This window comes from Alosa sapidissima, chromosome 1 (assembly GCF_018492685.1).
Source record: "Alosa sapidissima isolate fAloSap1 chromosome 1, fAloSap1.pri, whole genome shotgun sequence".
Classification (NCBI taxonomy): domain Eukaryota; kingdom Metazoa; phylum Chordata; class Actinopteri; order Clupeiformes; family Clupeidae; genus Alosa; species Alosa sapidissima.
The window spans coordinates 39673559-39688772 of record NC_055957.1 but is presented as its reverse complement, the minus strand read 5'-3'; the positions used below and the strand labels follow the sequence as shown (position 1 = coordinate 39688772).

At 41.2% G+C, this 15214-nt stretch overlaps 2 protein-coding genes and 1 long non-coding RNA gene across 7 annotated transcripts in view; 2 read left to right on the top strand and 1 right to left on the bottom strand.

The window, feature by feature from the left end:
- The window catches only part of cep44 (centrosomal protein 44), a 22439-nt gene extending 16423 nt beyond the window's left edge, over positions 1–6016 (top strand). For all 5 annotated transcript variants that reach the window (XM_042086788.1, XM_042086767.1, XM_042086777.1 and 2 more), the window contains exon 11: positions 5799–6016. In XM_042086788.1, coding sequence (XP_041942722.1) covers positions 5799–5901 — 103 coding nt within the window. In that variant the 3' untranslated portion in view covers positions 5902–6016. The remainder of the gene's footprint in view (positions 1–5798) is intronic.
- hpgd (15-hydroxyprostaglandin dehydrogenase) lies at positions 4256–15214 on the bottom strand. Its single transcript, XM_042086840.1, has 7 exons — positions 14927–15214; positions 14678–14801; positions 13923–14029; positions 13143–13239; positions 6497–6573; positions 6010–6173; positions 4256–4936 (listed from the first exon to the last, which is right to left on the bottom strand). Exons 1-7 carry the CDS (start codon positions 15017–15019, stop codon positions 4813–4815), a joined length of 786 nt encoding a protein of 261 aa, XP_041942774.1. The 5' UTR covers positions 15020–15214; the 3' UTR covers positions 4256–4812.
- On the top strand, positions 6782–7593 carry LOC121705679. Its single transcript, XR_006030855.1, has 2 exons — positions 6782–6977; positions 7454–7593. It is a non-coding gene; the product is annotated as an uncharacterized LOC121705679 (long non-coding RNA).

Here is a 15214-nt window from a genome sequence, read left to right as displayed (position 1 = left end):
TTGTTTTCATTGCCAATAGGAGCCACGTTGTTATCTTTGGTCAAGGGCCAAGTCTCATTTCATGCCAATCAAAACAGTTTTCACAAGCCTATGGGAAGTCCTACAATAACATCGTATCACTGGAAATGAGCACATATGCAAGCGTGGAGGTAGGGGTGTGGATTTTAAGGGGGGGGGGGGGGGTTTAGCCGTCGTGGGGTAAAACAAACACGGCCTTCTTACAGGGACTCTACTCTGGTCTGGTCTAGGGAACTCGCAGCACTCAATGTGCTGAGTGAATGGGGAACCCACAGAGAATCCACACATTCTTTACCCTCACCCATAGAACCCACACATTATTCTTTACCCTCACCCATAGAACCCACACATTATTCTTTACCCTCACCCATAGTTTCTGCCATTACAGGGGTTGTCCCTTCATTATTAGACATTTTTATATGTAGTGTTAGAACAGAGCAAGTCTAAATAGACCACTAAAGAAAGTCTGAAAAGGCCACCCTTAATTATTATTGGACATTTTTATAAAGAGTTTGAACAGACTGAAAATAGACTACCAGTATCCTAAAAATTAGGTAGACAATTCATAAGTAGAGTTTGGACAGAGGACGTTTAAACAGATCACCCCAAAGTATTATCTGCTAATCAGTGTAAAACCACCATCTGGTAGACATCCTTCCCTTAGTCATTTGTGTGGCTTTTCTGTTTTGTGTTTTCTGAAGCGTTTGTCAATATTTGACTACAGATATTGCTGTAAGTTGTTTGTCTAAAGAATGACTAAAACAGTTGGAATGTTCCATGATTCTCTAGTGGCAAGATCTTTGCTACTTCCACCCAAATTGCATAAAGCGTGAAATTAGTACACACAAATCTGAGTTCAGTGACCCAGCAAAAGGCAATGTTGAGTTCACATAGTCTGATTAAGGACGTTAGAGAAGAATAAGAGGCCGTCCAAGGCCTATCGGGCCAAGCACACATTTACTAAGAAACCCAGAGGCCCCACAAACCCTGCTCTCCCTGTTTACATTGAAGATATCCCAAATGCTGAAGGCTGGAGCTGGCCAGAGAATGGAACATTGTGTTCGCTTTTCCCACCATAGTTTGCAAAGAATATATGAACTAAACACCTCGTGCTTATCTTACATTTTTGGACTGCCATTCCACCAACAATGACTGGCGTTTTTGAGGGCTTCCTGTGGACGAGGACCAATTAGAGGGAGAACTTACCCAGTTCACTGAGATGTCTTAGTGAACATCTGGACATTTCTAAGGCGGGCGAGAATGAATTCCATCCACCCTTGTTTATTCTTCAAGGAAAAATTAGGTCAGTGAAGTTCCGTCAGATGCATTTGGTAGCTTGCAATGATATACCTCATGGTAAACATCAATAGCAGTCAATTGTTAAAGTGTCATTATTTCACTGTGAGGTCTATTCAGGTCATTGTGCAGCTTAAGATATTTTATGATGGATTTTCACTGGTTACCTGTGCTGTCTACCTGTGGTCATATTTGCCAGTGAAGGCTGAGGGGAATAGGCAGAGTTAGGGTGGGACTGAAAAATGATTGCAGGTCGGATTCGAGTCCCCATGGACACTTGCAGCCAAACGTGATGCAGACACTGCAGTCACTTGCACCACAGCTCTCCTGCCAGTTGGTATCTTTTCGTTGGATATAATGTGGCGTGTGTGTCTGTCTATGTTACAGATAATAAGGATCTTATTTTTCAGTCTTAGTCACGGCATGGATGAATTAAGAAGTATTCAGCTGATGTCTCCACATGCACAAGCTTGTGTGTGTGTGTTGCATATTGCACATTTCAAATGGGCCTGTTCTTTTGACCGTGTGTTTTGCATGTTAAAAGCTCTATGCCCTTCTCATAGCATAATCAGTGGCACTCGCAGCTGAGTAGTTTATCAGTGGTCATCTGAGCCACTGGCTCCCTGCCATAGCGCTTGTTTTCATCAACATCACCAAGTGCCAAATCCGCACAGTACACCATTTACAGTCAGCGCCCCAAGGAAACTCTGCAGCATTTATTTAAAGGCATTTACAGAATGAGACAGTCATGCTCTTTTTATTGCATGTCTATCATACAAGCGTGCCAATACATGCTTAGCTCACATTTGAGTTGTGAAAAAAGCCTACCCCATCTCGTCGCGGCTGAACGGTGAATACTGGCATTGGTAGGAACTCAAGGCCAAATGACGAGACGCATTTTGGGCAAATAATTTGTATGCAGGTCTGTGTGGGGATCACTAGGTGGCTCTGTTTTCCTCTCTATGCATGACTTCTACCAGTCGTCTTTTACTGTGTGCCACTCTTATGAACGTGTCAACAGTGGGACATTATGTAAAAAAACAAATAGATGGGTTGATAGGGCTGTTTAGGAAACAACAGTCCTTAATAATCAATGTGGTCCATCACTTTTCAATGTTGATATTTTGAGTTAGGAAGACTTACAGGTGTCTGCATATTCTCATCGACACGTCAGCTTAATCCACAGCCTCAATTAAAATATTTACAGCAACTCAAGAATACATAGCATAGCATAAGCACCTGATGTTAGGTATGTTTATGTTTGATTTTAACATATGAAATGATATGAAATGATTTAACATAACATATTTAACATGTGAAATGATAAACAAGGTGTATTCTGGTTATGATTTTCTGGCATTGTGGTTTAGGTTTGTGGTTCAGAACTCTCTGTAAGGGAATCATGCAGCATGACGGGCAGCATTCCTTATAACCCTGTTTCCTTGTTGTCCATGTTATCTTAGTCATGTTCCCTTTAAAGTCACATGATCTTGACACAGATCAGGAAACATTGGCATGAGTTGAGTCAGTAACAAACTCAACAGAAATGAAGCATTATGGGATTGTCCCCTTTTGCAATCATCTTCAAATGAATATGTAGGTGTCCGTGATTGAAAATCCAGAATAATGGCCACAGTTTATTTTCATGCCGTTTTAATTTATAAAAAAATTAGATAGTGTTATTTTGCACAAAATCATGTATTTTATATTAATTCATAATAAAATTGAGGACAAGTCAAGATGAATTCTCAGCTGATGGTCTAAGAACACCAGTTTGCACGCTAACAAGCTTTTGTCAGTGCTAACTGTACTGTTGTTGCTATTTGCATGCACACCTTTAAGTAGTTACCTTTAAATAATAACACCATAACATACACTGTGAAGGTAATTTTTAGAGTGCTTCACATATGACGAAGCATGGTGTCTTTAAACACTTGGGGATTTAAATTGTTACCACATCCTTAGCTATTGTTTTCGAGACACACCTACCCCATCCCGTACCTTCACTGCATACCATCTCACATAACATATGACCTACTGGTCAAGCTTAGAAAGGAAGACAAGCATATCATGTTCACTAAACCATGGGATCCAACTCCCTCTCCCTTGACTTGCAGTGAGTAGGCTACACTTTCACACAGGTGCACAATATGACTTAAAGTTCTAACCAATTGGTGAGCTTCTAAGGGTATTAGTGGGGCACGTCAACACATATGCAGTTTTAGTAGCAGGCTTTTGGGGATGTGTCGAGCGTTTGCTGGAAAGCTGCCTAATGATTTACAATCACACCTATAACTCAGTTCTTTCACTGGAGCAGGAGTCAGAAGCAGACTCCACCTGGCCCTTTGTTTCAGAGAAAGCATAATTATGCAATCCCATAACAATAGTTGCAACATGAACTCCTGACGTCAGAGGGCTTTGTTCAGCTGGCTCAACTGACAGTTTTGGATCCAGGGTTTCCTTGTATTAAATCCAAAGCAGTTTTTGCTTCGGAGAAAGCTTTGACTTTTTTTTTACTGTAGCACATGGCTGTATTAATCAAGTGTGATTTTTATAGCTGTGTCTACACAAACACACACACACATTCACAAACTCAAGCTGTGGCCAGACAGCTTTAAAAAACCTGCTCTACTCCAACAACCAGTTTCCAACTCTGCACATTAGAGAAGTCACAAGAGCGAATAAATCACAAAACAGCAGCCAGAAAAACGACACGTCTGCACCTACAGCCACAGCGCTGACCCTGGAGCAACCTGTAAACACAGCTGCCAGGAGAGCAGAATGCCTTCCTCCAAAGAGACATTCCTCAGGGGTGTCCCACCTACCATAGAAAAAAAGGGGTGAACGTTTCCTTTCCTTTTTACAATATGACATCTTTTGAGAATCCTTGATCAATCAAACTGCCGTGGCAATGAACGACTGTGTCTTAAAACCAGATAAATAGATATAGAAAACATTGTTTTATTTTAAATATTGTTTTAGAATAAATGTTATATATTTGACATTACAGTACAATGTATAATCAAGACAATATGCTGCATATTTTGCAGTTCAAAAAACATTTGTTAAACATTTGTTAAATGCTATACTTGTAAATTGGACATCATAATAAATATGAACAGTATGGCTATAATCATTAAAACAGTATATCCGTCCCGCTACATTACAGATCCTTGGGCTGCCAGGACCTACAGTAAATCATACACTCTCACCACGGTGAGTTTGCCTGAGATAATTAATCATTTATAAATCTCAGACGCTCGCTCAAAATAGTTTCTAGGCCCTTGATGTTTGGCTAATCCCTTTGCCCAATAAGTCCTTAATATTATGAAAGTGCACTTTGGTAACTTGACACCTGCAGGCCTCACAAAGATACTAACACAAACAAACAAACAAAAACAAGACCGCAGGGTTGAAGAGGACACATACAGTATGGTTTGGTCTGTAGCTGGAACATACAGGGCTCTGGTGTGGTCAGGGTCAGACTCCAGCCCAGTCTCAGGCAGAAGCAGGCTCATAGGTGTGATAGTGAATGCCTTTGGAACAGGTGATCTTCATCACGGCTCCATTTAGATTGCTGTCCATGATAATCTTTAGCATGCCTTCTGCAATCAGTGCTGGTCTGCAAACACACACACACACACACACACATACACACACACATACACAGAGATGGGGAGAGAAAGAGAGAGAGAGAGAATAAGATGGTCAAATCCTTTGAAAACCTCTAGAGCAACCTCCTGAGCCTGAGTGAGGGGAAAACTAAGGGTCTTGGTAGCTGTTCACGGTACCATAGCACTCCACAACACAACACAGCAGGGCTACCCTTTCACAATATCCTATTTGATCAGGATGTGCTTTGTGTTCATTCTTTTGTAACCAATACAGCCTACATTAAAAGCTGTTCCTCCACTCTCTCCATTCTAGTTCTCTGTGGAAAATACTTTGCAATTCCATGTCTGCATATCTCCCTTTCTACCTACCTACAGACAGGCATGAACTTCAGCATTCCATTTGATGATAGATTCGAAAGTAGATTAAAAGTCCCCAACCCTTTCATAAAATTGGTTACATGAGCATACCAGGAAACTGATCAAGAGTGAGTTTATTCAGCTACAAACATTAAAGGGAAATTTGCTTGCCAATAAGTACATAAACTGAAGGCAAATTCTTTTGGACGTGCCCCTTGGAATGCGTTTCATTCCGGGTGTTGTTATTTAGATAAGCACAGACCATTTCAGGCATGTTTGTGCACTTTCTTGAAAAAAAAAAAAAAACCTTACAGGAGATCACAGTGTTCAATCTCCTTCCCTCCCATCTCACAAGTGGCTCTCTGCTTGGGCCAATTTTCAAGTCTACGAAGGGAACATTATCAGATCATAGAGATCCCACTGATGCTGCGGCCATGTTATCTGTCTGTTGCAACAGATGTATTCCCATCTCTGTGTGTCCTGAATGTTTTTTTTTTTTATCTCCAATGCTAGGATGGCCATCATAGACAGAGTGGAGAGCAGCCAGGAGGAAGGCTGGGTTGTGAAAAAACAAGGACACATAGACTGCTCTTGTCAGTGGGCCTTCTGCGGGTAGTGATAAGCTACAGCATTCTAACTATGGAGACGGCTAGACCACTTCCTGTTCTTGTGTCTATATTCCATAGATGTCCAGACCAGTCCTCCTGCACTGCAGCATACTAACTTGAGCACTCCGAATGTGTCCATTCTCTGCTTGATTTCGTCCTTGTACTTGACATATTTGCCCATGTTGTCTTCTTGCTCAATTGTTTGGAGAAGGGTAGTGTCCACAAAGGCAGGGCACACCACGTTGATCCTTACGCCATAATTTCCAACAATAGCTGCGTCCTATGAACAAAAAACAAATAAACAACAAAAAAACAAGGTCAGCAGTAATTACCGTGAGTAAGGAATGTGCTAGTGAGGTGGTGAGACATACATACTACGTCTAGTATAATCCTTGACAACAAAATAAATAAAACATACTTCATTGAGACTAGACAATAATAGTCAAGGACAAATAAGACATGTTGTTAAATGTTGTGTACAATAAACCAAACAGGAGAATCATTTGTGTGTACACACAAACCAAACAGAAAAAAATGACTTTTTGTTCTTTGACATTTACATTATGTCAGTTATTTAGTGAACATGCAAAGGGGCCTACTCACTGCCATTGCTCGAGAGAACCCAATCACTCCATATTTGGTTGCTGTGTACACTGGCTGGTGTGGGGAATGTAGAAAAGCTGTGAGGAAATCAACCAAAACAAACACCATATTTACACTGAGAACATTTAAACGTGCTTACTATCTACATAAGAGACAGGAGCCCCCATTAACAAACGATCAGTTCCAATCACTAACTGAGCGTGTTTAATCAGGTCAGTGTTGTGGCCACTGGGAGCACTTCAGTAACCATGGGGATTCTGAGGGTACCTTCAGGGCACCGTTCACTCATATGGGCAGCAGATTATCAAAGCTCTGACCAATTTCCAATGTCTCCGTCATGGAAAAAGCCAAACCATTCCAAGCGTGCAGGATTTCTCACAGCACTAAATTCAAACATGAAACTGCCGCTGGCTGCAGGGCTCAGTTTAAGCCAGCCTGATCTGGGGAAACATAAAGCGTCGGGTCGGTTCCCAAAACAACGGTAAGGCTTGTAGAGCACAACGCTGCTCTTTTTATGGACAAATAAAAACCCCACACAGCTGTGGATCAATCACTCGCATCCCTCCTTCATAGCAGGAAATATGCAGCTCGACCTCGCATAAATTACACCACCTGCGAAAGACGCTTGTCTGAGTCATGACAGGAAATACATGGTTGACCACGTTTTTAATACTGCAAAACTATCTGAGTAGTAATCTGATAAACACAAGTTTATTAAATGCACCACAGCCAAGATAAAAATGCTACAGGATGGCAGTGTTGTTGTTTACAAACACAAGCCTTCTTGTGTGTTCTGGCTGACGTATCATAAACAGTTGAAGGAGCCTTGCAGTCGGTGATTCATCTCATACAAACTTTGTCTGTGACTGTGTTGTTTGTGTTTGATAGTGTGTGTCTGTATTACATGCATGTATCTGTATGCTGCCACTTACATGACCATGTTACTTTATATCATAGGCGGAGTTTGACATTCGAGCCAGGGGGGGCAGAAACAAATAATAATTGTAGCAGCGGAGACCTGGCCTACCACTTGGGGAACACAGCATGAGCACATATGGAGAAAACAAACATGCTAAATAAAGATAATTACATTGTAACAATTTAACAATTCGTTCGGTGTCGCCTAGCAGTTGAAAACATTCGGGGCTTAGCCCATAGTCTGGTTGCTGGTCACTTTTGATAAATTAATCCACCGCCTCTAGACTCATTTGCGCCACATTGTACAACATATTTAATCAATCATATTTTGCCAATTAAAGAATGTAATGACCTGCCATCTTGACATTTCTGTTTGCTATTAAAAACAAACTATATAGCCTAGTCTAGTGTAACGGATGCCAGCTAGCTTAGCTGTGCTTGTGGAACGTTGGTATACCTCCGACGCCTCAAGAGTGCTGCTGGCATGCGAGCCAGCAGAATGAAGTTTTAAATAACAAGATGCATCGGTTCATTTATGCTTAGCTTAGGAGAACGAGTCATTGAAAACTCAAATTCGATTCTACAAAGGCAAAGTAATTAAACTCCAAACTGTAGGCTATTGAGTGCAGGGCAGACCTAAATCATAGCGAGAACTCCAAGAATCAAAGGAAGTGTTCACCTACAGTACAGATGCCTCTCCAAACGCAGTAATTCCTGTAATCCAATGACACGAAAAAAAAATAATCCACAGCGATCAGTAGGCCTAGATGCACAAGAGGGTCATGGTGTAGCCAGGCCTACGCGCGTCACATTCACCAGCCAGTTCCAAACAGGTGAACAAGGCTTCGCCACTTTGCTGTTCAAACAAAGTGGAATAAAAAGTCTAAATCTACACACAATGCAAAATCAGTTAGTAAGCTGACAGGACATTTATATACATGGCATTTAGGCAACCTTTATTGCAACGTTGGCACGGCAAGATGTCCATACTAGTGCAACACTAATTTTCGTTTTTTGCGTCCTGCATGCCTGGTGGTCAGGTTGGCCGTAATGTCACTTTCAATGTGATGTGAAAGATCGCAAGAGAAGAAAACCTGGCTGCTCCCATCATCAACTGCAGCCCGTTCCTTATATTGTTGTTTTGTGTTATTTAAATTATTTTTTAAATATCTGGTCATGCCAGACGTATTTCACAAATTTTTGAAACAATGCAATTACCCGTTTCCACCAGGGGGGGCAGTGCTCCCCATGACCCCCCACTAACTCCGCGTATGCTTTACATAAAGTATAATTAATTAATATGTATTTATGAAATGAATAATTAATAATTAATTTGTCTATAATTAGTTGATTTATTTCCAGGTTAGTTGTGAGAACAAATCCAAATGCTGAAGCATTCTCACAACAACCACGTTTCCACTGACGGTCTGATAGAGGATTGCATAAGAAGGAAAAAAGCCACACACACACACACACACACACTTGAGTGTGGCCAGCCCACCTCCATATCTGTAGCAGACACAAATAAGAGGATTGCACCACACTACAAAGAAGAAGACCAGAGCCAGCTGTCAAACACAGATGCATTATTGAGCAACTGACTGCAGCCTTTAATGTACTGCTTTGGCAGCGCTGCAGCTAGATGGACCTCATCACTCCAATCACATTAATGGGCACAAGGGACATGTGTCATCAATCTGTTGCTTAAGAGTGTGGCAGATTATGGCAGCTCTGAGATGTGGCTGTTCTTATTCACAGCTAGGTAACAATATCAGAAACAATACTAACCTCCCATTCCCCAAATCTCTTAAAAAGGCCATTTTAGGACTGCTGACTATCGGCTCTTTGTCCACCATGCTTTTGGTTAATCTGCATTTGATGGAAGCTTTGCCCTCTGTGCGAGATTAGAGGTGTTTTCTGTGGGCAGCACTGCTGATAACATATCGCTCAATGTGAACACGACACCATAGACCTGAATGCCCTTTGTGTTGTTTTGTTTTTCACTCAGTGAAAAGTCTGGGTTGTGCAGTTTTGTTTGCAAACAGTGTTTGTTTAGCTTTCCTTTTGGCAGGTTTTGTATTTGCTATTTGGCACTAACTATCCTAAACTCTGACAAGAGACAGATAACAAAGATTCTCCACATGTTATCATAAGGACTGACTTGGCTTGTGCCGGCACTTGTCGACTTCAGCATGCATCAAAGGACCCTAAATTATTGAAGATATCAACGAACTGACTAAATATGCATAACATAACGTAATGTCAAGCAATACACAATTAGTGTGACAGTATCTGTGTGCTCATAAGGTAATATAAAAGACAGCTGCACTCTAAATCACCATGGCAAGCCAGCGTTCCATAACTGCCCTCCCCTGGCGTGTTTACATATGTGAGGCACGAGCAAACAGCAGACACAAAAGCAGTACAGTACCTGGTTTATTTAAGAGCAAAAACATGTGTGAAGGCCGGAGCAGAAGATCGGCTTTAACTACACCAGTAAAAGCTCAGTCTTCCTTAGAATAACAGTAACCTTAAACCAATATGGAGGGTTCCAAGTTGGCATGAGTCACAGAATTGTTAACAGACGGTCATACGACTAGGATGGTCATTAATCAAGCACTTAATGGGAACACGATTGTCAATGTTTTTATCCAATACCAACATAAACTCAGTCTGACAACAGTGGCCACCGATACAGATAGGTATAGATACAATACACTTGGTATATTTTTACATAAATTACATATTTACTTCATATCTGGGTATTTGGCCCACTGGTGGTCCGTGAAGGCATCACTAGTGGTACCTAATCATGCATGAAATAATATAGCTTCACTACAGGCATCATTATCTTATATTAAGCACTGGTGCTCTGGGTGCTTCCTTAGTCAGAATGATGGTCCCTGAGAGCTTGAGAACTGCTGCTTTATACTGAAAGTTATGTGGCTCAAGCTGAATTCACAAACCATTTGTCAGCAATTCACACTGCTTTGAGTCAAACCTGGTGAAACTGCTTTCTCTCCACTAACAAATGAAACATAGAAACACAGAGCAAACACTCTGGCTGCTGAGGTATACCCATGACCTTGGAACAGTGCTCCTGATGAGCAAGTATGTTTTATTTAATGTAAGTAAGAAAGCCATTTGTCCCAATACTATTTAAAAAAATCTGTGTCTTTGACCTGCCTTTGAGGTCAATCCAGATTACAGCTCTTACCAAATCAGATCTTACCAAATTGACCTTGTCTTTTCCCAGAGGAGGTACAGAAGACCTACACTTTGATCAAATTATCAATCAATTATCAATATTAAGAATTAATTAACAAAAAATATGTACTTCAACAAGGTATAAAGTACACACATGAGTCTCCATACACATTATTGCCTGTTTTATTGATTTATTTATTTATTTATTACTGATGCTGCTAATAAATTACTGTAAACATCTGATGTAGTTGATTGTAAGTTGTTTCTCTGAGAGATCAAGTATCGTAGAGATAACATCACATCACAGATTTTTTATTTAAGATAAGTCCCGAAACATCCAGATCCACCCAACTTCCGGTTGTCAAATGTCTATGGGAAATAACATGGCGTTTCGAAAAATCGTACCTGTCAAACTCTGTAGGTGGCAAAGTAGAAAAAGCTGGTGGGCCGATTGGCCTACATACTTCTGCCATCTGGTTTCCACTGGATTTTTTGATTGTCGGTGCCATTAAAGTAGTAAACAATTATTAATGCTAACCGGGAGCTAGTTCCGATGTACGCGGGCGGAGGAGGGTGTTAGATCTCGCTCACAACCAGCCACAACCTAACATGATGGTCATTTTCACGTGTGATTCACGCGTGATTTCAGTGGACTATAAAAGTAAATCGTTCAGTAAAAAGGTTCAGCCTCTTTTCAACATGACTTAACTTTGGTTTGACTGTGCTGAGAGTTTGTTGGCTGTTATTGAGATATTTGAAAAAGAAAGAAATAGCTTTCGATAGCTTTATTTTGCATGACCTTGATCAGAGCAGTAACATTTTCAGAATGTAACAACCTATCAAACATGGCGATTTCATGCAGGGTTAGTGCCACCTCCGTAGACAGGCTCTGGTGCCACGAACTCCATTTCGGTGAACACAAACTATGAAACATTGCCGTTGCTATGCAACCTTGACTCAGGGAGTCGCTGCGTCTGAAGCGTGCGTTAGCTTAGTGCTTCTTACTGATTTCTACTTTAACGTCACCGACAATCAAAAAATCCAGTGGAAACAAGATGGCAGAAGTGTATAGGCCAATCGGCCCACCATTTTTTTCTACTTCGCCACCTACAGATGTTTGACAGGTATGATATTTCGAAACGCCATGTTATTTCCCATAGACATTCGACGCCCGGAAGTTGGGTGGATTTAAATTGGTTTCGGAGGCGGGACTTATTCCGGAGATGTCTATGGGCACTTGGAACCGATGATGATATGGACACTTGTGCCACAGCAACCCCAAAGACTACCTTTTTGTTTAAGTTAGGAATGTGAAAGTCTAAAATATAGCATGACTGTCCTTATGATGATCATAAATGGTCAATCATAGAAATGCATATTATGGAATATAGCAATTTGGTACAACTATAAAAGTAGCATTTAATACTGACAGGTTGTGGGGCTGCTAGACATCAACTGAGGATGCTATCCCTGAGAATACCAACATTAAATAGAACCTGGACCCAAGTTCAAATCTCAAACCCGCCATTGTGAGTCTGTGTTGCTTTGGATGAAAGCATCTGCTAAATACCAGCCAACTTTGACTTTAAGTTCACATCACTGGCTTTTTTTTTAACATTTTTATATTTGTGATGGCCCTTTAAAAGTAGGCCTATCCTTTACGCCTGTTTGCTTTTCTCCTTCTTTGTAGGCTAATCATATAGCCAAACATATTTTAACAGCCCAATTCAAATATATTTTATTTAATATACTTATATAATATTATCTGACACACTTGTGTAGGCTATCTTGTCATAGCCAGAATAAGCAAGTGGCTGAGGGTCGAAAAGCAGTCACTTCAAATCCATTGCCAGCTGATCCTTCTGCTTTCTACTGATAGAACTCTGGTTATAACTTCACCATACAGAACATTCATACTGTATGTAACTATGTGCGTTACTTGTAGCGTGTTGCTACCCACCCCTGGTTCATTTTATTTACTGCTTTTCCCCTACCCTGTGCAAATATGCATAACAGCAAATGAAATACACAGTCGGAGAGGAGGCCAAAGTCTATGGTGCATATTTATTTAGTAGTGCTTCAGTGATTTTAGCCTTTCAGGACTATGGCCCGACATCTGTCCAGTTACTGTGAGGCCATATTTAGTTGGAACTGGAGTTTCCATATCTTCTGCTACTGCCTGCCTCAACCCTGACTGCTGCATGAAAGCAAGCATTCATGTTGCAGAGCTACCTAAATGATAGCCTTACATGAGATTTCACCCCTAAGGCTATGATTGCTTACTGCTGCATCACTCTCCCCCTCTCACTCCCTGATATGTCAAAACACAATCCCTTGATGGAGAACCAAGTGTTTATGATTTGTTTGAGTGCCACCCAGCTAAGCAAACACTTGACTCATGGTGTGTAGACAGCTTTAAGGTGTAATTAAGGGAGGGAATGAGAACTTTAGAGGAGGGTAGCGGGAACATTGCAGTTGAAACATAATGCAGATCTGTCTAGCCGCCAGCTTAAATTCTTACCTGCCATGGATGAGACATTGATAATGACGCCTCCTTCCTTGCCATGTTCTTTGCTCATGTGATCCAAAGCAAGGTATGTGCCCTGGATGACTGACGTCTGAGAGAGGAAATACAGGACGGGTGGGATTAACCTCCATTGGCAAGCCATTACCATCAACTGCAACTATCAACGGCATTGCATACTATTTTGGATTCTTTAAAAAAAAGCCCCAAGCACAGTGTGTGTGTGTGTGTGTGTGTGTGTGTGTGTGTGTGTGTGTATAAGCGGCAGTGCGGGGTAGTTGTCAATCAGGCTCTGTTTATACTTGGGCTGACCTGACTGAGACGGAACTCAAAGTAAATTCCCAGCACTTCAGAGAGACATGCTCCAGTTCCTCTCTGGCACACAGAGCTTGATCATTAGAATACATTTTCACATTTTCAGCAAAAACCGGGCTCAGGCCTACATGGCTGTCTCTGTGTGTGGCTGTGTGCTTTAAAATCAACCAGTTGTATATGGAGTAGTCAGATATGGTTTGGTTCTGGATTTTAAGAGACGTTGAGGTGTGAGACAGAACTACTTATCTACACTAATGGTGTCTCCAACTGCTACTGGATGTAACTGATGAATGTGCAAATTGTACATCATGTAAGCTGCAACTTTACATGTAAACAAACATGTGGACATATGAAACAAATGAAGATATATGCCCGACCTAACTTTTTCTCTTAAGTACTGTTAGCTTTACGATCTTCTCAACTGTAAGGATTATGTAGGGTTTGCATGCCAAATCAGCTTACCAAATTGACCTCAATTGTCTTTTCCCAGTTCTTTTCATTGTTGATGCCAGCATTGTTAATTACAATATCCAGTCTTCCAAAGTGCTGCACGGTACTCTCAAAGGCACCTGGAAAACACATCCCATGTTTGGATGACTAGGTTAGGATGCACAGCCAGGAGGTGTATAATTCCTTTCACCATTGCCGAGTAACTAGTTTACGCTCAAACAACTGGGGACAGGGCTGGAGCCCATGGCCTTACCTGACACCTGGCTGCAGCATTCCACAAAGAAACATTCAATTAAAGATTGCCGTGAGCATGGTGGAAATAAACATGCTCCGCATAAAGGCGCAACCACATAAGCTTCACTATCTGTAGCTTATTACATCTGTAAAGAATGATAGGACATACTCACTGCTCAGTCATGCATGGACTGTATTCAGTGTTCTTTTATTTGCCACCTGAAAGCAGATACTTAGGACGTCCGAGAACATTCCTAAGCATTTCCCTACGGCACTTTTTCAATTCTAAGCTGCAATAAGCACCGATCTTTGTAAACAATGGAACTCTGTTCAGAAGACGATACCTTTCAATACATTGAAGTGTTAGAGTGAAGAAAGAAAATAAGCTGTTAAATTGTTAAAATGTGGTTCTACAACGCGCAATCGCTTACATGTTAGGCTACTTTGCAGAGCAAGTTGTATGCAATGTCCTTTCATCTCTCCAATAAATAGGCTATAATAAATGCAATATCATGTTGACGATGTCACTTTACCTTGAAGTTTCTCTCGTTGTGTCACATCACACTGGATAAAAATACTGTTCTCTTTTCCAAATTCTTGATCGAGATCTTTCTTGCACTTTTCTCCAACTAAATGGTTAAGATCCACCACTGCGACCTACAAGCAAGCATCAAAAAGTGAACACTTCTGAAAAGCAACCTCAATCCAAACGTTTTAGAAAAATGACTACAGTTTAGAAACCTGTTACAACACATCAGTAAAGAGAAGAGTATAGAACTAACCTTAACTTTATTCTTGAGTAACGCTTCTGCCACGGCTTTACCGATTCCTTGAGCTCCACCGGTGACTAGTGCCACTTTCTCACACAGAGCCATTTTTAAAGCCTCATCAGCGAAATGCAAGACTTTATGTAGCTTTCTGTTACTTTGACACTGATCAGCTGTCAGAAGGGGGCGTGTGGCAGTATATTCTCCACAGTATAAACTGCCCCGTCTCACCTTAGACAGAGCAATAGAAGTAACCTACCTGACCACCGGGAGGGACCGCAACTCACCACCGAGTGACCTACG